This window comes from Heterocephalus glaber, unplaced genomic scaffold (assembly GCF_053883595.1).
Source record: "Heterocephalus glaber isolate CG9 unplaced genomic scaffold, H.glaber_assembly_v1.0 deba00001429, whole genome shotgun sequence".
Lineage (NCBI taxonomy): Eukaryota > Metazoa > Chordata > Mammalia > Rodentia > Bathyergidae > Heterocephalus > Heterocephalus glaber.
In genome coordinates, this window is record NW_028258294.1 from 27,560,733 (window position 1) to 27,585,663 (window position 24,931).

Sequence of the window (24,931 nt, forward strand, 5' to 3'; positions counted from 1 at the left end):
TGCTCTCTTTGCCCATCTTGCTGCAACTCCTTGTGACACCAGGCCACACTGGCTGCCTCAGCCCTGAGGGTGCAGGACTCTAGCCCTAGATTTCTGGGGCTCTTACCTTCCCCGTGTCCTCTCCAAGCATTCCAGGTCTCAGAAAGTGGTTCTTGTCAGGCCCAGGGGCACGATGTTCTTCACTGTCCTTCACAGGAAAATCTAGCTTCCTCAGTCTTTGTGCCACCACTAGAGATAGACAGCAGCACTGAACTGTCTCTGACCACAGCATGTCCCTCTCTAACCCACCTGTGCTTCTCAGTCAGGATGCCCTCTGCTCCTCCAGCATGGGAATGGGAGCCCAGCAACCTACCGGGGCATAGGCTCTACACAGAGAGCCAGCTCACTCCACAACTTGACTCAGGAGTCCTCAAAAGGACTATCCCATATGTGCCTTAGGGTGCCAGCTTAGGGATTCCCCAAATGTTGGTCACTGACAGCCTACAAAGCCCAGAACAAACCAAAGACCTAGCTCCTTTCAGAACTGATGATAACAGTTTAAGAGAACTATTCTGGATGAAGCAGGACTTGGCATTTCTACCCAGTGAGTAATTATACTCTTCATCCTCCAGATTTCCATCTCAACTGAACATTATGTAATTTCCTGGAAACAGCAGCCCTGTGGAGGCAAATGGGGAATAGTGAAACTACTCTAGGTACAGAAGTGGACTGGAGACATGGGAGGGAATGGGGGAAAGGAGCACGTAACTGGATGCAAACAAAACACTAGAGAGCAATGGAAAACAATCATAGAAGTTGACAGTCACATCTGTTAACCAAGAATACTAAGTGATAGGGCCTTGTCCTCTGTGCTTTCATATCCAGGCTTTAAGACTACCAAAAGAAAGAGAGAAGTGTCTAAGGGTTTTTAAAAAAGGAAGAGGAAAGGACAAGCATCCAACTTATTTGACCACCCTGCCCTGCCACCCGTGGGAGGATGGGACCAATGTAATTTCACAAGAAAAATACTGAACTATCTTTCAGCTCATTGACAACACAGCAGTTAATAAAGGAACAACACTGCAACAAGCAACCACTGGGTTAGAAATGACATGTCTGTTTCCCATGGAGGTCTGTGTGAGCATCTTGGAGCTTGGACAAGACGACTCAAAGGTCAAGCTGCTGCCTCTGTCGAGCCAGAACAAGTTGTCCAGCAAAGAACCCCCAAGGTTCTGACTCACAGCAGCCAAACTGGTTATTTCCATGAGCTGAAGGGTGCCTTTTATTTCAATAAGGCCTCTTTTGATACCACACGTTAATCTGTTATTCTTATAAAACAAGACACATCTTCGGGTTCATATCTCCTTGGCCGCACTGAGAAACAAGATCTGATCTCTTAAGCCCATGAGGTTTAAACCCCACACAAATGATAGAAACACTAAGGTGAAATTCCATTACTGATAAAGACATTTTTATTGTCATACATTGTACATCTTAGCTTCACTTTCTTTTTTTTCTTTTTTTTTTTTTTGGCAAAGGGGATCGAACTCGGGACCTTGCGCTTTCAAGGCAGGCGCCAGAACCACTGAGCTAAATCCCTGGCCCAGCTTCACTTTCTTAATAAGCCAGATAGATATAAACTGTCTAGAATGATAAACAATAGCAATGTATGTTTGAGACAATCGGACAAATACAAAAGGAATTGTTCCCTGAGCTGAGGGACTGGAGAAGGGCCACATAAAGTTTGTTTCCTAAGAGAAGAAAAATCTTTGTGTCAATGAGAGACTGAGATAAGTCTGGTACCTTTGATGACTGTTCCATGCATACAACACGAGATGACAGATTTTAGAAATAAATTCATTGAACACATTTTTATTGAGCTCCTGACACCAAACTAGGCACTGATAATACAGAAGACAAAACAAAACAAAAATTCTTGCCCTCAGAACCCCTGAAGCTTATACTTTAGTGAAATCAAGACAGGAAAAACATTGAACTGGGTATGATGGTGCACACCTGTAATCTCAGCACTTTGGGAGGCTGAGGCAAGACAAATGCAAGTTCAACCCCAGCATGGGCAACTTACTGAGACTCTGCCTCAAAATAAAAAAATAAAGGCTGGGAATCTAGCTCAGCATTAAGGCCCTGGGTTCAATCACAAGTACTGAGGGGAAAAAAAAGAATAATCAGTGGCCAAGCAGGCTGGTGCACTGCTTGCAGGAACAGTACTTGAAAAGGCTACAAAGAAAAATTTACCGGAGTCCAGGTGTCTGAGACCAGCCTGAGCAACATAGTGAGGCCATGTCTCAAAAAAAAAAACCTGAGAAAATGGTTAAGTTATGAACCAAAGAAAAATTCTTCTGAACAATAACAAAAGGGATTTCCTATAGTTTAAGTCAGAAGGAAATAATGAAGTCCCTTAAAGAATCACTGAAAAAGACAGAGGCCTTTCTGATTCTACGGCCCATGACTGAGAAAGTAATGGCTGTCTCCCCTTAATAGGGCAGGAAGGTGGCTCCCAATAGGGAGCAAAGAAAATTTTAAAACTCCATCCCCAAACCAACAAAAACATATACAACCCCTTAGACATACATCTTCAAAGGCAGTGTGTGATACAACTGAAGAGTGATTGGTAACTGCCATGTCAACAGGTAAATGGGTGCTTTCTAAAAGGAGCACTGGAACTGTAGTTCAGTTTTCCTTACATACTATTAATTTGCTTCAGCAAACCCTTTGGCTTAACCCAGTATCTTAAATTTCAAAAGAAATTAATGAGATTTTACAGTAAAAGTAAAAATCAAACTTTTTTTTTGGTACCAAGGATCGAACTCAGGTCCTTGAGCTTGCCGGGCAGGTGGCAGAACCACTGAGCTAAATCCCCAGCCCCCAAAAATCAAACATTTTAAGTAAGATTCTAGTATTACCCACACCAAAAAATTAGCAATGAAACTTAAGTTTGGAAAAATACTGTATAAGGTAGCAAGGATAAATGCTAATCTGCTGGAAGCAGAGTCAGGTAAAGACTAGGAAATCCACACAATATTATACCAGTGGTTCCTATACTCATTCAAAAGACAAAACTGGGGCTGGGGATTTAGCTCAATGGTTCCGGCGCCTGCCTTGCAAGCTCAGGGTCCTGAGTTTGATCCCCGGTACCAAAAAAAAAAAACAACAAAAGACAAAACTGCAATCTTATAATGAAACAGTAAAACTTCTGCTTATTAGGAGAAATGAAAGTTAAAGTTTCTTAGAAGAATTTTTGAAGGCAGTCACAGTGTTAAATTTCAACATAACATGCTAGCTGCAACATACATCCATACTTTTGGCTTCTCAATGACATGATTAGAGGCACAACTAAGTAAATAAAAAAATGAAGGTAACCAACACATTAATCCTGAGCTTTCATGTTCCCAGTTCATGTGAGATACTAACGCATTCCATCTTAATCTAGGAAAATGGCTTTCACTAGTCATTTCTCAATGTATCTCCCAAGTAGAGAGTTTATAGAATAAGTTACTCTAAACTATGTACCTTTAATTTTGCAATGATGGAGAGGCACACAGATATATGTACACAGTAAGAGAATCATTCCACTTCATTTACCAGTCCAAACCATCCAGGCTTATCTGGAATATTAAGCAGCTGGCACCTGACTGGACACAACAGTGAGAATTTAAGAGCCCAGATGGTGCTAGAAAAACATAGGGAGACAATCAGGAAATGACTGTACCAAGTATCAGGAATTGGTCAATAAGAATGGCTTAAATAATTATGCCAACAGATACGAGTAAAGAAAAACAATCCTGCTCCATCTTTAGAAAGAGTCATGTCAGTAAAATTTTACTTTAAGTTGTTGCCATTTGCTTGGATGCGGTCTTGAAGGTTTCCCATTTTCTCTGCACCCGATTTAAGAAAACATTGACTAGAAATCTGTGATAAGAATTTAGTAAAGGCTTCTCCCTCATGTTCCTCATTATGCCAATGCAAGAACTGGAAAATTCCAAACAAAATCAGGTTAGTGGTACAGAAAATTCATGAATGATAGATCTACATGAACATTAAACATGTAACAATGATCCAAATGCGTAAGACCAAGATCTTTTCATTATGATCAGTTTCTTTATTCTGCCAGGCTAATCAACACCTAAACTTTAAAAACTAAAGTCCAAAGTAAAACTACTTGGCCAATAAGAACCATAATCGTTCCCAGTCTTAGACATGGAACTGAAAAAATGGCTTTGGTCACATAGGACAGAGTGGTAGATCAAGAAGTTTCTAACCACAGAGGAAATCCAGCATTCCAGGAATTTACCACTCCCCATTTCCCCTCGTGCTTATCACCCTGACCCCACTCCCCACTATTCCCACAACACAGACGAATCCCCCTATTTAAAAAAGCTTCAAGGCAGAAACAGAAATACATACCACTTATAGCTTCCTGCGCAAAATATTTGACATCCATGTCTTCATCTTGACCTAACTTTTGCAGTACCGGCTTAACTTTCCCCTGCAAAGCACTAGAATTCAAAAGTATTATTTGTGAAAAGCAGTGTCGTGTGCCAGATAAATCTCTTATGATACATATGCTCTATGATATTATCTGTAGGCTCTATGGTAACTTTTAAAGGTTAAAATAAAAAATACTTTTAAATACTTATAAACTTGGTAAATACACTAAATATTTTCTAAAGTCGTTAGCAAAATTATCTTCAGACAATAATCCACACATATACAGAGTTTAAATATTAAAGGGTGGACATCCTCAAAAATGGCTGCTAAAGTTTTTTTAACCTGTATTCATGTAAAGTGAGAATCACTGACCTTAATTTTAGCTATTATTCCCTCCAATAAGATCAAAGTTAAAACACACTTTTTTGGAGGGGGTATTGGGGATGGAACTCAGGACCTTGTGCTTGCCAGGCAGGCACAGTGCCACTGAGCTAAATCCCCGGCCCTATAATACACTTTTAAAACAAGAATAACATCGCTTCTCGGCCTTTTGGCTAAGATCAAGTATAAAACAAGAGTAACACTAAAATCTTACTCAGTGTCAAGAAGAGGCCCAATTTTTTGAAGAGATTTAGCCACATTGAAACGAACATTTGCTACTTGGTCTCCTGCCATTTTTAATACGATGGGTAGCATTTGCTTAGCGGTTATTTCCTGACCACAGGCTTCAGACAGTGCCTAGAAAAATAAATAAGATGGCACATTTAAAACACTTTTTTTAAAATTCTGAAATCTAGCAAGACAAAATAATATTTAATAAGAAAGCAATTGACCAACAGGAAACAGTTTCTAGTTTGAGCAGCTAAAATTTAGAGGTACATAGGAAGCATTCAAAAATCAGAGAACTAGATCAGAATTCACAACTACATTTCAACTTTTAAAATATTACGAAAATTTTAACAAATTTTAAAATCAACATTCTCTCTTATCTCTTATATTCCAAATTAATCAGCATAAAAATATATTCCAAATAGAAGACAGTATATTTCAGAATTCAGAAATTCTTGCTTTAATGCCTGAGCTTATGAAATACTTACATTAATGCAGAACAAAGTGGTCATTCTATGCAAATAATTAGGATCATTTGCCATCACCAACACTTTTGGAACTATGGTAGTTTGAGCCCACTCTGTACCAAACTTCTGAACTAATTTCATGAGGTTGTTGGTGGCAGCTTCTCGGATGGCATACACTGCGGAAAAGGTCAAGAACACATGTGCATACTACTTACTCTTCATAAGCATAACCTAGTTGACTTATATCAACATAAAACATGGACCAAACACACTCACAGTACAATGACAAGAATGTTCAGCCAGTTTATACTAACTTTTTATTAACAGTTCTGAAATGCTTTTTGCAAGGAGAAGGGATGTTACGATTTTGTTCTATATATCATCAATTAACTAACAAATATAAGTACCTATTAGGTGCTATGTGTTACAGAAAGAATACATCAGATACTTGCCCTCAAAGATCACATACTCAGGGGAAGGGGATTTAGCTCAGTGGCACCACGCCTGCCTCGAAAGCCCAAGGTCCTGAGTTCAATCCCGGGTACCAAAAAAAAAAAAAATCACATACTCAGGCTGGGGATGTAGCTCAGTGGTAGACCACTTGCCTATTATTCACAAAGCCCTGGATTCAACACTCAGTACCAGAAAAAAGATCATAAACTTTATGTACTCTTATCAGAGAAGTGAGAGCTAAGGCACTTCAAGAAGTGTAGGACCAAGTATAATGAAGCATAGCAGTGTAGTAAAGACTGTGAAGACTGAGTTTAAAGAATGAACAAGGGAGGGGCTGGGAATTTAGCTCAGTGGTTCCTCCACCTGTCTCCCAAGTGCAACGTCCCAAATTCGATCCCGGGTACCAAAAAAAAATGAGGAAAGAATGAACAAGGTGGTCTAGGAAAGAGGTATTGCACTGGATGATGAAGATCAGAGAGGATTTGAGTAAGTAGAGGGAAAGGGGAAGAATTCCTGCAAAGAGAGGAAAAAAAGAATTCGGCACACAAAAGAAAAAACCTAAATCAATAAGACTATGGAATTAGTTAGGGTGGGCCCAGACCACCAAGCACTTTGTCTTTTTTTTTGGGTACCAGGGATTGAACTCAGGTCCTTGCGCTTTAGAGTCAGCTGGTGGAAACACTGAGCTAAATCCCTAGCCCCGAAAGTTAAATTTAAGTAGGTTGTGGTGCTACACACCTGTAATCCCAGCACTCACGGAGGCTGAGGCAGGAGGTTCGCCATGAGTTCAAGACCAGCCTAGGCTACACAGTGAGATCCTGAACTACATAGTGAGACCCTGTCTCAAAAAAAAAAAAAAAAAGTTAATTTAGACTCGATAGGAGATGTAACGAGTTTTTTAAAGCTAAGAGAAAGGGCCAGGGATTTAGCTCAGTGGTTCCGCTGCCTGCCATCTAAGCACAAGGTCCTGAGTTCGATTCCCTGTACCGAAAAAAAAAAAAGCTAATAGAAAGCTGTCAAGAAGATCCTGTAGAGGACAATGTGGTCATTTACCCACCAGCAAATAAAAACTTAGCACCAACTTGCTTCTTTTCCATTAAAAATGTTTAGGGTGAGACAAGACGTTAAATGTCTTCAGTAAATAAATGTGACTCCCTTAACATCTAATCATTCCCTATAAAGCCACTTATCTAAGATATCATAAATCTAGATCACAAAGGTCTAAGCTATTATCCTCTCACAATTGGTTGCTATATGCATCCAGGAATAAAAACACACCTGGTGTTACATCATTTTACAGGTCCAGAAAGTCTCAAAATGTGGGTTTAGATAACAAATCAAGGGTGGCAGGTAGTAACATCTTATTCTACTTCTTTCTCCAAGCAGACCCAACCCTTAAGGATTTGCAGCAACAGGTAGGTATCCAAGCCACAGCCCTGACCCTAGATAGTGGTAGCGAACCTATGGCACATGTGCTGCCATGGGCTGTTTGTATTATGAAAGCTCTAAAAGATTTGCTATCACTGGCCTAGACTATAACAAGCCTCCAGACAGGAAATACCCAACTCTTTTCAATCCATTGATGCTTCTTGGCAATGACACTGAGGAAAACAGCAAAGAGCATAAACAAGCAACAGTACAATTTCTTACCAGGCTTAAAAATGGTCAAAATCTCTGAGAGTACCAACTCATTAAGATAACCCAGAAGCACTCTTTAAGAAGCAAGCTCAAGTCATCCATTTTACCAGAAAGAGATCCTTTCCTATCACACAGTCTTTTTTTTTTTTTTTTTTTTGGTACAGGGGCTATCACACAGTCTTTAAGCCCAAACCCCTGCCTGGCTCTTCCCTCTAAAATGGAACTATGACATTTGTGTTTTTCCTCTAACTGTTTTTTAATATATTTGAGATTCTTATCATCATAATGCCATTACCATAGAAAGGGATTCCCAATGTCAGAATAACCAGCAACCAAGCACACACATGCTTAAGACAAAGACCTTAACTGTACTGAACTCTTCTGGGCTAGATATTTACTATCTTCTTGGCTCCTCTCAATTCTGTCAGAAAAATGCAAACTATTTCACAGTCCTGCCTGTTTTTTCTGCTTGTTTTGTCTGTCTCTCTCCCCTACCGCTCAAGGTCTGGCTGGTCTCTTAAGATTTCTTAAGTAACGCTATGCTCACCAACTTTGACGTTAGTACATGTTAGCAAGCTATTAACCAGGGGAAAATGTTCCTCAAAAAATCAGTAATCACAATGTAACACTTAAAAAAATTCAAAAGCAACATTTTTCTTCAAATTTTAAAACACAGCAAAAATCCTAAAATAAAATGCAAAAGCAAAACAAGAAATCCCTGATTTATTAACCGAACAACTTCAAAATAGCCGTTTCATTGGTTAAAAGAATGCTTACAGTCCCTATTCGGTATGTTGCTACATTAAAATGAGTCTCTTCTCTTCTCAAACTGGAAGAAAACATCAGAAGTGAGAAAGTAGTAACTAAAGTAGCTTAAAGAGAGCAATGGATGTCAGAAATTTAATTCTTTGTGGTGTATTAGAACTTTAAAAGTTCCTCAAAATAAACTGTCTTAACCACTTAATAGTTTACCCCAAGCGTCACTTGGGCAGTTTATTTACGTACAGACTATGCCAAGCATCACTCAGGGAGGTGACATTTCAACCAACTGATTCTGACACTGAATAAATTTGATAAAATTGTAATTTTTATATTTCCTGTTGTTACCTTATAAAAATCAACAAGAAAAAAAATGCAATTTTTTGTCATCCCGTTACCATTCAATAAATAACTGGAATGGTAAGAGGTTAATCCAAAATTCCAGCTTTCCACAAGAACAGAATGATCTGCTGGGATATGCCATTCCCACTAACAATATTTATATAATAATGTAAATAAAATAATAAAATAATGTAAACACCCCTTTAAAGAAAACAGTAATTTTTTCCTATGATTTGCCAATTTTATTTGATTTGAAGAGATAACCTTTTTTAAATAAATCTACATGCTTATTGAAAAAAAAGAGATTACATTGAATCTGTAGATCATTCTGGGTAGTAGGGGAGAGATTAACTTTAAAGAAAAAAAAGGGGGGAGCTAAATAGTCTTCACAATCTACTTTGAAATACTGGAAGTACCCATATATATGCCCTTACAGATGGTAACAGTTTTCACTTTTCACAGGCTTAACCTTATGATCTCCCATATGATACTTTGGGTGTATTTTGGGAGGGAAAAAGTTTACTGGGACCGAACCTTGGGCCTTTGCATGAAACTATATTCCCAGGTCTTTTTTTTTTTTTTTTTTGGTACTGGGGATCAAACTCTGGACCTTATGCTTGCAAAGCAGGCGGCAGAACCACTAAGCTAAATCCCCAGCCCTCCCCAGCTCTTTTGTTTTTTCCTTTTGGAGACAGGCTCTTCTATGTAGTCCAAGCTGGCCGTGAACTTACTAGGTAGCCAAAATGGCCTGGAACTCACCATGATCTCCCTGCCTCATCCTCCTGAGTGCTGGGATTATACACATGTGCCTCTATGCCCAGCTTTTTTGTATTTATTTTGAGACAGGGTCTTGGCTAAGTCAGGGAATTACCCAGGCTGGGCTTGAACTTGCCATCCTGTCTGAACTTTCCAGAGTACTGGGATTATAGGTGTCCACCACTAAACTCAGCTCTCAAATATGCTTTTTTTTTTTTGGTACTGGGGATCAAACTTGGGTCCTTCTGCTTGCGAGGCAGGTGACAGAACCATTGAGCTAAATCCCCGGCCCTCAAATATGCTTTTAACAAAATCACCTACATAAGCAGACACAAGCATCTTCATTCTTCCCAATTACCCAGGCATGAGCACCCACAAATGAACAGAGATATACTCAATACATATATAACGTATACATAGAATACTGCGGAACTGAAACAGGATGCTTGTCAAATCCACTAAAACATGGAACAAACAGGAAACTCACTAGAACAGATCTAAGGCCATGCTTCCAAGTCTGGTCCTGGGACCTAGCTGAGTATACATCTTGTACCCACTGCTGTCTGGCAGACAGAAGAATATACACATTATACATCTTACTTGAGATCTCATCAAGTCATCTGCTCATTCCTATCGTCTTACCTGGCCTGAGGTCACCTTCTCCTAGTATTGTAGTAGCAGCAGCAGTAGCAGTAGACAGAGAGCAAGCAGTAACCTTTTCTTTCACCAAAACCAGACATCCAAACCTTCTTTATCCCAAGGCATAGCTGATGTCTCCCACTCCTAAGAATCCTGTATTGTACTGCCCCACTCTACACCTCCTTCTCTACATGTCACCTCAGAAAAACCAACTTGCTATTTCTTCCCATCCAGGCAAGCCTTTCATTTTATTTCAATCCCTGTCTATTCCTAGTTTAAAGTTACTGAACACACCAATGGCACTATGGCAAGTGGAAAACCCTGGGATAAGAAAGAAGTACATAAAAGAATCTGAAGATCAGGTAATACAGTAAATAAGAAACAAAACAAAGAGATTATTTATTTAATGAAAAAAATAAACAAGAAAGAGAAAAACAGTTGGGCATGGTGGAAAAGGTATGTAATCTCAGCCTGCAGGTTGCAGGCTGGGGCAGAAAGATCTCAAGTTCAAGCCCACCTTGGGCACTCAGCAATTTAGTGAGACCCTGTCTCAAAACAAAACAAAAAGGGGCCAGAGGGTAGGACTACAACCTCAGTGCCAAGGCCCTGGGTTCAATGCCAAGTACCACAAACAGACACACAAAATTGACAAAATGCAGAAATGTCAGTTTTATACTCAAAGAAAGATAAATGTTATTTTTGGTACCAGGGAATCGAACTCAGGACCTTGCGCTTGCAAGGCAGGTGTTGCACCACTGAGCTAAATCCCTGGCCCAGGATAAATGTAATTTAATCAAAGCTTTTGTTCATCCCTATACTGTTAAGGCAAAATATATGGTCAGATCGGGATTCTTTTCTGAAACAAAATGAACATCATGGGATATAGGCAAAAACTTTGGCCTTCAATAATAATCTGTTTATCTACTCACCATGGTCCACAAGCCAAGCCATACATAAGGAATTCAGTTTTTCATCAAAAAATTCCATACCCTGTGAATATAAAAAGTTTCATTACTACACATCTCCAGAGTTTAGAAATCAAGATGCTCTATATATCTATCTATCTACTGGCTTTTTGAGACAGGGTCTTGTCATGTTGTCCATGTTGGTCTTAAACTCACTATATACCCCAGGCTGGCCCCCAACTCCTGTCTTAGGCCCCAGAGTATTGGGATTACAGCCATATGCACCAGCATGCCCAGCTAAGATGCTCTATTTATATTACACAATGATTACCTTATAATGGACACTGGGAAATGGGAAGAAAGTGTTCAAATGGGAAGGGGAACAAGGGAGGAGGGAGAGATAAAGGAAAGAAGGTACAAGAAAAAAAGTGAAAACAGAAGGCAAAAATGGAAACAAAGCTTTTGTATATAAGAGGGGAGGAGGCTTAAAAGGGGGAATGGAAAAAAATTTATTTAAAAAAAAAAAAAGATTACCTGAAAGTTATAAAACACTTGTTTCCAGCCAGACATGATGGTGCATGCTTATAATCCAGCATTTGCAAGACTGAGATAGGAGGATTGCTGTGAGTTTGAGGCCAGCCTGGGCTACATAGTGAATTGAATTCAAGGCCAGGCTGAACTACATAGCAAGACTTTATCTCAAAAAAATAACCAAAATACAAAAAAACTTGTTTCCAAATAAGCTAAATTCACAAAACAGTAAAAAAAAAAAAAAAAAAAAAAAGATACTGGGGCCAGGGATTTAGCTCAGTAGTTTCCCGCCTGTTGCACAAACTCAAGGACCCAAGTTCAATCCCCGGTACCAAAAAAAAAAGGATACTGTAAGGTTAATAAATTATAATCTCTTTTATTAGATAAAAATAAAAATAAAAAATAAAAATAGGGCCAGAGATTTAAAAAAAAACAGCTCAGTGGTTCTACCACCTGCCTCGCAAGCGCAAGGTCCCAAGTTCAATTCCTGGTACAAAAAAAAACCCCACAAGATGGCACAGGCCCTGCTAAGTATGAGAAAACAGGGTGCCCAGAAGTCTGACACAATACTGCAAAAGAGTAGGAAGAATGCAATGTGGGAGGCCAGGCAAGCAAAACCTAGATTCCCTATAAAAATCAATTACTTAGGAATATATCTGTCAATACTATTAATAATACTTAGAGGTCTCCCCTTTTAGGTTAGTATCATAAAAAATCCTTAAGGATGATGTAACTGGCATCAAGATATCACCAATAAAATATAGTATTTCTGGAAAGAAGGGAGAAAGCACTGGATGGAGAATAAAGCAAGTGCAAGAGTACAGGTAAGAGGCCCCTGCTTGGGAGTCACAGGCAGATCCACCCTAGCTCTCCCAGCCTTGCTCCTCTAGTCAATGGGAATGAGATGATTCACACTAACCTCTCACCCTGGGTGAGGGCTCAAACATGTACTTTCCTGATGCCTTCCTTATGGGTATAGTCTTTTGATCCTTTGAATTCTACAAAATTTGTGACCAAAGATGATAATATTTTAAAGAAATACAATATAAAGTTCCCATGCCCTGAAAGCAGTGGTTGAATAAACAAAATGGCTTTATCTTACAAATCATTATGAATGGATCTGGGCAGATATTCAGATTACCATGTCAGCTTTCAAAGATTTCTTTTTAATTTTGGGGTGAAGAGTTTCCTTCAGTCTTAATTAACTTTTATTTCCTGATTTTTGTGGTTTAACTCTATATTTATTCACCATGGTCTATCAGCCAGGATAGTCTTGAGAGAATTTTATAAATTAATTGGTAAAGAAAATCTTTACACATAAAAAAAAATTAAGAAGAATATGTATATTAACATGAAGCACAAATTATAAAACAAAATGTTCATGAATGATACATGTCACCCCTGCCAGACAGGTAGAAGCCAGCCAAAGGCACCATCTTTGCTTCCATACTGTTTTGTAGGGCTAGCAACTTTTGGAGACTTTCCAGATCTAGGAGTAGAGGTTGAAAGAAAGAAACCTAAATTCAACCTCCTTTTCTGAGAGTTGATTCAGTCTTCAGCAAACCCATCAGCCACAGCTGCTTTCCACTCCAGAGGGTGATCTGACAGCCACCAGTGAAGAACACAAATGATCTCCAGTATTTGGAAGTGACAGTGAAAACATTTGACAAAATAACTTTAACCCTATTATACATGCTGATACCTTTGCAATCCATTTTGAAGAATGGAGCACTTCAAATTTTATAAAACATGAAATGCCACAGACATCCACAAGATATATGTTCATAAACTAAATATACCAAAATTAGCAATACAAATTCAATGGTCCAAGAAAAGAAAAAATAAACCCCATATGCTATGATCTGAAAGAAATACAAGTGGGCCGGGGTAGGGGGGACCCGCATTGTAGTAATGTTAGCAGCAAACTGATGCATTATGGGTTTTCTCAAAAAAAAAAAAAAAAAATTCAGGTATTTGTTTATTGCATAACTGACAAATGTCAAGTGCCTCATTAATAACGATCATTTGTCTATCTCCCCAACTAGACTGTAACAGACAGTTATAATACCTTGAAGTGCTACCAACATGGGTAAGGGTAAAATACTCTGAAGGGCATCTTGTGAAAAAAAAAAAGGATGTAGCTATAAAGCCCACCTTTGAAATTTTAAGTATAGTGGTTACCAGTTAAGAGTAAAACTAATCATAAATTTAAATAGTAAGATATAACATGATAAAGCTAACTTTGGCCAAAATAACTAGCATTATACGCTTTTCTACATGTTGATTCTACAATTCCCTTTAATCAGAATATAGGAAAAATGGTTCATAGGGGCATCTTGCTTAGAAAATAGGCAAACAGCCAGAGATTTAGCTCAGTGGTGCCAGCACCGGCCTGGCAAGTGCAAGGTTCTGAGTTCGATCCCCGATACTGGAAAAACAAAATGGGCAGGGGCAGGGATTTAGCTTAGTGGTTTCACCGCCTGGTGCACAAGCGCAAGGACATGAGTTCAATCCCCAGTACCAAAAAAAAAAATGGGCAAACAGGGCTGGGGATTTAGCTCAGTGGTTCTGCCACCTGCCTCAAAAGCACAAGGTCCCAAGTTCGATCCCCAGTACCAAAAGAAAAAAAAAAGCAAATAGAGGAAAGGTGCCTTGAACAAAAAGCAAAACTGACAGCCACTGTTTGCTCTTCCATGGTGGCCTGCCCTCACACTGTAAGGTGTACTTCTTTCCTTACTTTTGCTTGGCCCAAACTCACTCTGCACAGCCTGTTTCTTTTCCTACCTTTAATAAAACTTTGCTACCATTACCAAAAAAAAACAAAACAAAACTGACTTAACTGGCCACCACAATTTTCTTTTTCATTGATTAGTCTTTAAATCAGATAGGCATTAAATATTACAAAGTTTATGCTTAATTTACCAATAAATTGATTACATTCTTCTGTGGTTTTGTTAAGTGGCAATAAGGTAAAACATGTTTCTGTAATACCTGTTAGAAGTTAATGCACTAAAGGAAAACAAAAAAAAAATCCCAAGGCAACAAGGACAAGAGTACCCTTTCATGCATCTAAATGAACAGAATCACGGAGGCTATCCAGGCCTCCTACTTATGGTAAATCTCCACTCTGTGATGCTACCTTTCAGTTCATCAAGCATATACTCACCAGCTGGCCCGCCAGCAGTGGCATATACTCAATGATAGCTAGCCGCACCCGCCACTTGGCGTCTTCAGCCAGTTCCACTATGGCAGGAAGGAGAGACTGAGAGAGCTGACGGATTCCAATAACTTCATTAACACAATCCAAATTTGAGATGATATTCAAACGAACTTCAGGACACTATAAATACACAAGCCCGCAAAGACCACATGTAAAAATTAGACACTCAGCACAAATTCTCCCATCATAGTAAGGTAAAAACTACTAAGTAAATTTTCAAATTAGAAACTATTAACTCCAGGGGCTAGGGATTTAGCTCAGTGGTTCCAGCACCTGCATCGAAAGCACAAGGTCCTGAGTTCAATCCCCAGAACCAAAAAAAAAAAAAGAAAGAAACTATTGACTCTGGTTAAAAAAGGGGCGGAGGGGGCTGAGGATATAATTCAATGATAGAGTACTTGCTAACAGCACAAGACCTTGGGTTTAATCCCCATCACCGCAAAAAAGTATAGCCTTAAAAAAATACTGAATACTGAGTATACAAATAATTTAAGATAATAAATGTAACTGATCTTAACTAGAACTTTCAGGGAGAAATCTATGAGATGTTAAAAAGCACAGGCTTGGGAATGAAATTACATGTACTCAATTTATCTCTGTGCCTCAACTTCCTCATCTGAAAAATGCAAACAAAGTCTTATGAAGATTACATGTAACAATAATAGAGTAGTATCACACCTACCCCATATTAATCACTTGATAAATGTCAGCTATTATAATTTTTGATATTATATTTAAACTTAAATAAAAGGTCCTTTTAAGCAAAGATTAGCTTTAAAGATAATCAGTGAATATAAAGCAAAAATCGTGCAGAGAAGATGGGTAGATTTTTTTTTAACTTTAATAAAGTTTTATTAAAGGTAGGAAAAGAAGCTCTACAGAACGAGTTTTGGCCAAGAAAAAGTAGGAAAAGAAGTACACCTTACAGCGTGAGAACGGACCACTATGCAAGAGCAAACAGAGTGGCCTGGATAGATGTTTTTAAGTTTGCTTTAATGAGTCCCTATGTCCATTTTCTGGGGAATTTGTAACCCTAAATCCAAACACAAGTTTATGGTTTTTTACAATTTACGGTTTTTTAAATCCATTTCCATATTTTGGGTCCTATTTTAGTGAAACTCTAATCCAAAATCTTATCAAATCAATGACTATCAAAGGCAATAGAAATTACATGTAGACTCACCTCATCCTTTAACTGAGCTAAAAAAAGAGGTAGAAGATGTTCAATAGTATTCTCTTTGCCCAAAATGGTACATAATCCCATAATTACAGAAGCTAGAGCTATTTTGACATGCTGGTTGGTATCAGATACTAATTCCTAAAATAAAATCAAAATTAAAAGACTTTTGTTTTTGTAATACAACAGAAATCCCCATACCATCTCCCAAGGAATTTAAATATAGCACTATTCCAATACTGACTGGCTGGCAATGTTTCCTCAGACCATCTGTTAGATAAGAGATTGAAGCATCAAAGAACATTTTACCATAAGTATTAATAAGTGATAAATAATAATGTGACAATTTAACAACTGTCCCATTCATCCCTTGTCCACCTTTAAATTCCAAGAGTTTTAAGGCAAAAGAAAAAAAAAAACTGAGTTAAGGTTTACCTTCATATAGGGCAGAATGAAAAAAAATAAACTGAAGTTACATTTACCTTTATATATGGCAAAATTCGATTCATAATTATGGTCTCTCTACCTTCAATAGGCAAGTTCTCACAAAGCTCTAAAAGAAGATAAATAGAAGAAAATCATATTTTCATAGAGTCATTTATAAGACAAATTAAGAACTCTTAAGTTTTATCAACAGTTACAAGTTAAATTACATCAAATACTGAAGCAAATAAGCTCTAAGAGGGAAAATGACTCACTCTAAATGAAATACCTATCAATCTATCAATAAATAACCTATCAATATTTATGCCACTTGTGATATCAATCTAACCTATAAATTCATTTTTAAAAGAAACAAGATAAAATGGTTTAGGGCCAGGGATTTAGCTCAGTGGTTTCGCCGCCAGCTGCTCAAGTGCAAGGACCCAAGTTTGATACCCGGTACCAAAAAAAAAAAGATAAAATGGTTTAGTTTGAAATGTAAAGGTTTATATAACAACTGACATTTTCACACAATGAAATTATCTGTATTTAAGACATATTCAAAAATACAAAATGTGCAAAATTCACCACCAATAAAAAAAACACCAAAATGAATGACATTTTACAACACAAACTGAACCATCTAACCTTTTACTTTGTGAACAGCAGCTGCTCGGACTTCAGCTTCACAGTCTTTAAGCAGATTCTGAAAGGCGGGGATGAGGTCATTTAAGGTGATTTTAGGACCCACGGCTTTCTGGAGCTTTAAAGAAATTTGTACAGGTTTTCATATATACTAACAAAATAATCAGCATATAAAACTGTAATCTTCAAGTATATATTTCTGCCAAACACTATTCAACAGAATTCATTCAGAAACTTTTGGTGAAACAGCAAATCTGATGGGTTTTTGCTTTGGTTTTTTCCTTTAATACTTAAAAATGCTAGTGTAGGGCCAGGGATTTAGCTCAGTGGTGCCGGCACCTACCTTGCAAGCGCAAGGTCCTAAGTTCGATCCCCAGTACAAAAAAAAAAAAAAAATGCCAGTGCAGTGATTTTACCTCTGAAAATTTGTCAGCTACCATATAGCGAACTCGCCAAGATTTATCTTCAGCTGCGTGTCGAAGGGTAGGCATTACCAAGACCTCAAGATCATCCTGAGACAACAACTGGGCAATACTGACACAAGCTTCCACAGCTAGCAGGCGTACTGAGTCCTAAAGAGACAAAGTTCTGTTACACAATATTTAGTGAGAGCCAAGGGGGCCCTGTGTATGGTGTGAAGCGGTGCTATTGTGGATATCGTTTTAAAAAAAGAAAAAAAAATCTGCAGCTACACCACGTGTGATTTCATGTCTTCACGCCTTGGAACAGCTGAATAGCTGCCCTCTTTGCCTGCAATGGTAGATAAGATAAAACTGTTATAAATTGAAAAGTACAGGGTATTTATTTTTAAAAATGAAAGAATATGTAAAGATAAAATGAAAAAAATAATATTTTAATGATACCTTCAAAGCCTGTTATAGGAAGTCAAAGGATAAAAATGAAAATTATACTTGTATAAGTTATTTTTAACATCAGAACAAAGGGGTCAAAGAAAATCACTGAGGAAGCTGTTTTCAAAATAACTCAATTTGTGATAGGAATTTAGGCATGAGACTGCAATTCAGAAAAGAAAAACACAGAACAAATGGAAAGTTAGTAATTAAAAAAAAAAGATGTAAATGTTGAAGATCACCAGGTATGGTGGCACACACGTAATCCTAGTACTCAGGAGGCTAAGGCAAGAGGATTGCCATAGTCTAGGCTACATCATGAGTGCAAGGCCAGCCTGTACTACAAAGTAAGACGCTGCGTCAAAAAAAATAAATCACTGGGATTTAGTTCAGTGGTGCCACCGCCAGCCTCAAAAGTCCAAAGTCCTGAGTTTGATCCCTGGTACCAAAAAAAAAAAAAACAACAAAAAACCTAAATAAATAAATTAAATAAATGCTGAAGATCAAAGACAGACTAACATTGAGGTCAGCATGTCTAAAAAAACAGCAGAAAAAATTAGAAAGACATAGGACTAATGAACGCAGAGTTCCAAAAGTAAAATGCCAAGTGCCAATGTGACACCTGTATGTCCTTTGAATAAGTGGAAATATACAATTAGGAACTGAGATGACTTGGGAATTATACATATGTAAGCAGAAACAGGAAACATGTGAACATGTAAGCACCCAGGAGAAACAGGACAAAAACTTAATGTAGATACAAACAATTACATACCGGTATACACATATATAATCAGAGACGAGACTTCAACTTTCTAAAATAGTACAAATTTTAAATATTGTAAATCCACAACAATAACCTATATGCCTAAGACATACTCACTCTTCTGTATCCAAAGGAACAGGCAAAAAAGGCAGAACTAGGTTTTTGGTACTGGCTACACAAATATTTTTGGATTTTGAAAATGAAACTAACGCACGAAACTACTGTCATCTACTGAAATATGTCAACAAATACTTCTCTTCCAGAACTCCTGATTTTTCTCCCCTACACCTGCCTCCCCTACTAGAATCCTCTCCATCTTGGCAATGACACCACCATCCAGATGCTCATTCCAAAAATCTAGGTCTTGATTCCTCTTTCCCTCATCTAACACACCACTATAAATTTTCTGAACTCCACTTCCAAATCTTATATGCAGCTCTTCCCCATTGTAAAAGTCTCCTAACTGGTTTTTTAAATTTTCATCCCTCATCCAATTTAGTTTCCATCCAGGAGCCAGAATAATCTTTTGAAAATATTAATTATATCATGTCATATCTCTACTCAAAATCTCGGTGTAGTCCCACTGCACCTTGAAAAGGAAACCCAAACTCTATATTCTGGCTTAGAGAACTGGCCTTGCTTACCTTCTTCCAACTTATCTCTTACCACTATGTCTCTTTAGAACACTATGTTCCAACCACAGGACCTTTATACCTCATATCCTGTCTTCAAGGAATTCTTTTTCTGGAGCTCTGACAATCTAGGAAACAGCATGCATGACATTTTTCTTTCATGTCTCAATTTATGCCACTTTTCCAGAGTCCTCTCTGACTAGCTAATCTAGAAAAAACTTCTATAATCCTTCCGTATTTTGTTACTTTACTTTGTTTTCATATCATTTATCCCTAATATTTGTCTGTTATTATTTTCTCCATTAAAAAGTAAATACCTTGAGAACAAGGTCTAAGCCTTGTTCAACACTGTACTCCAGGAACAGAACAGTGCCTAATTGTATAGTAGGTGTTTAATAAATATTTTTTCAATAAATGAATAAGCCAAAAGCAGTTATTCTATTGGTGTTCAGAGGGAATGTAAATATTTTGTAACAAAGCACTTCATATATTTTGAGCATCAAATGCTACTAACAGTACCATATATACTTCCGACTATGAAGTTGTCTTTTTACCCCTAAAATATCAAACTTAACTTTAAGACTATAGGTCAAGTGTGGAGAAAATAGTGGCCAAATCCAGGACAGTTTTCATAAATAAGGTTTTAGTGGAACACTGTCATGTTTATTAGTTTACACATTCTCTGTGGCTGTTTTTGCACTACAACAGCAGAAATGAGTAGTTACAACTGAAACTATCTGACCCACAAAGCCTAAAATGTTTATGATCTGGGCCTTCACAAAAGAAGTCTGCAAACCTCCACTCTAGATACGACTATCACTTGGGAGGAAATATAGAAGACAAAAGAAAATGTTAAAATTATACCATGGGAAGTATAATGAACAAAATTCCAAATGAAGATTATGAACTTGCGGTGGTTCAGTGTTATAGCCACCATCTTAATGTGGGTTCTGAGTACTTGAAATGAAGCTAATGCCACATATTCAAATGATTTCAGAAACTTTGGGTTAAATAAAATATATTACTTTCACTATTTCTTTCTACTCTTAAGAATGTAGACAGTATGGGCCAGGGGTTAGCTCAGTGGTTCCAGTACCTGTAGCGCAAGCGCAAGGTCCCGAATTTAATACCCGGTACCAAAAATAAATAATAAAAATACAAATGGTAAGAATGTACAGTAGAAAACCTAAAATTACAGGTAGCCAAAATTGTATTTGTTAGCTCTGTTTTAAACCACAATGTGTTAAATCAAGATAAGGTTGCTCTTATGGGATTGGGAAATGAAAGAGGTAGGGATTATGTGCGGAAGACTAGCCCAGGGAGGGTTTCTGGGGTAGCAGCTGTCAAAGTATATCTCCTTTCACAGATGAAAGTTGTAAGATGCTACTGTTTTATAATAATTCATTAAGTTGTATGCTATGTGTTTTTGTATGTTATTTCAAGAAATTTAAAAAATTATTTTACAAGATTAAGCATCTTTAAATTCAAAATCTGAAAATGGGACTCATCAATGTATGCTGGTGCTCCTAGTATGTACATGTGAACTAATCCTAGAGCAGGCCATCAAAAATCCAGAAAGACTCTTCCCCCAGAGACCAGGAACTCTGGGAGCTAACCTTTCTAAGCACCATTACAGACAGGCAGTAGACCCTAGCTATAATGGGTGTAAACTCAAAAGCCACAGTCTAGATTCAAATCCTGATTTTACCACAGCCAACTACAGAACCTTCAGCAAGCTGCTTAAACTCTCTATGCCTCCCTTTCTTAATATGTTAAACAGGGGTTACCCATCTGATAAGGGTTTTCTTAATACAGCAGCTACTTAAAGAGATGTTAATACAGTCAGCTCCCTCATATCTGTGGGTTCCTCATCCATGGATTCAACCAACCATGGATTAAAAATACTAAGGAAAAATACATTTTTTGTACTGAACACATACTTTTTTTTCTTATCATCATTCCCTAAATAATAAAGTATAACAACTATTTATGTAACATTTAAATGTACTAGATATTATCTAGAGATGATTTGAAGTACATGGGGGATGCCAGGAATGTAAATTAGTGGTAGAGCACTTAGCTAGCATGTACCAGGCCCTAAGTTCAATACCCAGCACAACAAAAAAAAAGTATACAGGAAGATGTGCCCAGGTAATACACAAACACTATACCATCTCATGTAATGGAATTGAGCATCTGTAGATTTTTTTATCCTTAGATGGTACTCAAATCAATCCCTACCTCCTCTATACAGAAGATGACTATACTAAGTACTTTACTTAGATGTTTGCTATTTTATTATTTCTACACCAAAGAAATCTAAATTAGTCAGGCATGGTAGCACAAGCCTGTAATCCCAGCACTCAGGAGACTGAAGCAGGATTTCTGTGAGTTGAGGTCAGCCTGAGCTACTTGGTGAGTTCAAGGTCAACCTGAACTACACAGGGAGACCCTGTCTCAAAAAACAAAAACAAAAAAAGAAATCTAGATTCTTGGAGTTAAAATTATTATATGCAGTAATCCCATTCATTAGTGCAGAGATCAAATAGCTTTCCTAACACATTCATCCTATGCTTTAATATTTATCTGAAAGTCAAAATTCCAGGAAACATTATACTACCATATTACAATACAGCCTGTAATTCCCAAAGCGTTATCCCTTGATGCAGCTTTGCTCTTCCTTTCTAATTATGGCTCCTATTTCCTCTCTGACTTCCCCTTCTTTTAATAGCTGTTAGAGAAAATCATGGTCTGGTTAAGAAACTTGAACACAATGAGATGAGATGTATCAGACCAGAATTAAGTACTAATTTTACAAAAAGAATCCAAATATAAGAAACAAAATGCCCAAAGAAATGTTTCAAATGAGATGGCTGTGGTAGCACACAAGCCAGCTACTCAGGAGGCTGAGGCAGAGGGATCACAAGTTCAAGGCCAACCTGGAGAACTTAGCAAATCTGTCTCAAAATTTTTTTTAAAAGGGCCGGGGGGTTTAGCTCAGTGGTTCTGGCGCCTGCCTCGCAAGCTCAAGGTCCCAAGTTTGATCCCCCGTACCAAAAAAAATAAAATAAAATTCTTTTAAAGGGCTAAAGATATAGCTCAGTGTGCCACACCCTGACTTTAATCCCCAATACCATTAAAAAAAAGTGTTTCAAATGTTAGAGGGAAGGAACATACCTGTTCCGCTTAAATACAAGTTATTTACCTGTTCATCTGAAGCTAGATTAATGAACAAAGGAACAATTTCAATTTTCACACTGTCTAATTCCAAAACTTTTGCAAATTCACCCAATTTGGAAGCAGCTGCACGTCGTACCATTGGTGTATCATCTGAGCACAGGGAACGGAAGTGCCTGCAATATAAAACAAAAGTATTTTCTGGTAAATACTATTGATTTAACATACCCCATCATATACAGACAGAAACTCCTCTTATAAACATCAGCGATTAGGTTTGTAACAAAAACAAAACAGGATATATTCAAAGGAATAATGAAAATGTTATCATTAATTCCACTATCCTAGTATCAGTGACTCACTAGTTAAAAATATACTGTGCTGTGTAAATTGTCAGCTGAGTCCCCAAAAACCCCTAATACTAATAAATACTAAAAATATCTTACTGTCTAATTTCTGCCTTGACAACATTTGAAGCCCTGGGATAGCAAACGCTGAACAAACCACATGCAGATGTACGAGAGGTAAACCAATCCCCACTCGCCAGGCGTTTCACCAGAGGTACAAAATGAGCTTCCAGAGCAACAGGAGTATGCTCCTGAGAGATCTGCCTCAGGGACTCCACAGCCTTGTCTCGAACAACAGTCTCTTCCACAGTTGCCAGACTTTCCAAAGGAGGCTGAAGAGGAAAACCAAAGAAAACTTACTCAATCAGGTTAGATATAGACTGTCACCTTTAATGTGACTGAAAGGAAGCAGTACACGTAGCCAGAATGTTAGCTACACCATACCACATGGTTACTTTCAATTCACACAGTGATAACATATGGTGTGGCCAACCTAAAGACACGACTTCTGTAGAAAAGCCAAGATCCATGTCCCAGATGGCAATTCCCAGCTGGTATCTACAAATGACACAGTAGAAGAGATTTGACACAATATTACTATTACTGGGAACTGAATCATTAAGTTTAAATAATGTGCAGCCAAATTCAGACAGGATTGTGTATATTTCCTTAAGAGTAAGTGCAAGGGTGGGGGATTTAGCTCAGTGGCGCTGTGCCTGCCTCACAAGTACAAGGTCCTGAGTTTGATCCCCAGTACCCCCACTCAAAAAAATAAAAAGTTAAGCGCAGTAATACAACCAAAACTTGGCATCAAATTATATGATGGTATTCTGGCAGGTCACTGGGTCCATAGCCTTTTAAGCACTATTCTACCATTCCTGAAGTACAATCAACCCTGTCTACTTACTCCACACCATCAATTTATCCAACCTATAAAAGGCTGAGTACAAAACTAATTTTTTTTCAAAATATATTCAGAACGTTTCCCTTAACCAAAGAGCAGGTTTCTGACAGAACCTCAAGTGAAAAGTACAAAGACAGTAGGAGATATTACTTCTAGCTTTAGAAACAGAAGCGATCAAGGCAACCCACTTTCTGGTTCCCTTTCTGTCTCTCTTAGAAGCTTTCTTTCTCTCAATAAATTTTTCCTACTCTAAAAAAAAAAAGAAACAGAAGAGATCAAAGGCATTGATGGTCTGGACCAGAATTAGGTATTGAGTATGACATAGCCCAGTGTAAAGTACAACAGGCTGGTTCTCTAAATCTCTGCCTTTCTGGGTTTGCATTGGTCCAGCCAGGTTCAGCATTACGGCATGAGCTGTACATGCTAAAGTATAAAACTCCACGAGAACTGACCAATAGAATGAAACAGATGGATAATGATTCAAAGGAAAGAACTGAGTCTGCCTCAAACAGCAATATATTTCAGAAACTGTTTGATACCAGAAGTAGGTAGTACTTAGATTCCAAGACGGTATTTCAGGGGGCCAGGGATTTAGCTCAGTGGTGCAGCCACCTGCCTTGCAAGCACAGCGTCCTGAGTTTGATCCCCAATACCAAAAAATAGAGGGTATTTCAGCAGGCCATTGAAAAGATACTACTTCTGACTTGCCAATGTTTTTCAACTGTTCCCTGCCTGATCAGGTAGTATCACTGAATAATCTCTATCACTACTATAGTTTAAGGCCAAACTCTGGAGAATCACTTGTGAGTTGTCTCTTGATTTGAACACTGCCCACTTACTTCTCTATGTTCTTTTCCTACTGGCCCAATTAACACTCCTGCCTAGTCCAGCCCCAACTCTTTACACTTCAGCAGTTTTGAACCCAACAAGTTTCATGGTTCTAAGCCTATGAAACTCATTCTTTTAATAAATTATTGTTATTGTACTCTAACACTGAGGATACAGAAGAAATGTGCAAACAAAGTTCCTTGCTTTAGGGAAAGGTTTACATTCTAATGGAGGAAAACACAACTAAAAAAAAAAAAAACACCGAGTAGATGGTAACTAGTACTTGGTAGAGAAACAGAACAAGATGAGGTGATAAGGAGTGACTGTGAGGCTATTTCAAGTTGAGTGGTCAGAGAAGGCCTCAGAAAATGAGTTGAAGTGGTTGTGACAAGAAGCCCGAGATGGGAGACTTCAAAAGAGCATTTCAGGAGCCG

The 24,931-nt window shown here is 38.0% G+C and overlaps 1 protein-coding gene across 10 annotated transcripts in view; it reads right to left on the reverse strand.

The window, feature by feature from the left end:
• Window positions 1-1,831: 1,831 nt before the first annotated feature.
• Window positions 1,832-24,931, reverse strand: part of Ppp2r1b (protein phosphatase 2 scaffold subunit Abeta) — a 38,710-nt gene continuing 15,610 nt past the window's right edge. For 3 of the 10 annotated variants that reach the window (XM_004856549.3, XM_087212188.1, XM_087212189.1), the window contains 12 exons: window positions 22,865-23,097; window positions 22,447-22,594; window positions 17,409-17,564; window positions 16,996-17,110; window positions 16,407-16,477; window positions 15,931-16,065; window positions 14,694-14,867; window positions 11,021-11,081; window positions 5,526-5,680; window positions 5,024-5,166; window positions 4,405-4,496; window positions 1,832-3,969 (listed from right to left, as the gene is read on the reverse strand). In XM_004856549.3, coding sequence (XP_004856606.1) covers window positions 3,953-3,969; window positions 4,405-4,496; window positions 5,024-5,166; window positions 5,526-5,680; window positions 11,021-11,081; window positions 14,694-14,867; window positions 15,931-16,065; window positions 16,407-16,477; window positions 16,996-17,110; window positions 17,409-17,564; window positions 22,447-22,594; window positions 22,865-23,097 — 1,500 coding nt within the window. In that variant the 3' untranslated portion in view covers window positions 1,832-3,952. Of the gene's footprint in view, window positions 3,970-4,404; window positions 4,497-5,023; window positions 5,167-5,525; window positions 5,681-9,939; window positions 10,016-11,020; window positions 11,082-14,693; window positions 14,868-15,930; window positions 16,066-16,406; window positions 16,478-16,995; window positions 17,111-17,408; window positions 17,565-22,446; window positions 22,595-22,864; window positions 23,098-24,931 lie in introns of all 10 variants that reach the window. The other 7 variants (XM_087212183.1, XM_087212186.1, XM_087212182.1 and 4 more) reach the window with 4 other exon arrangements.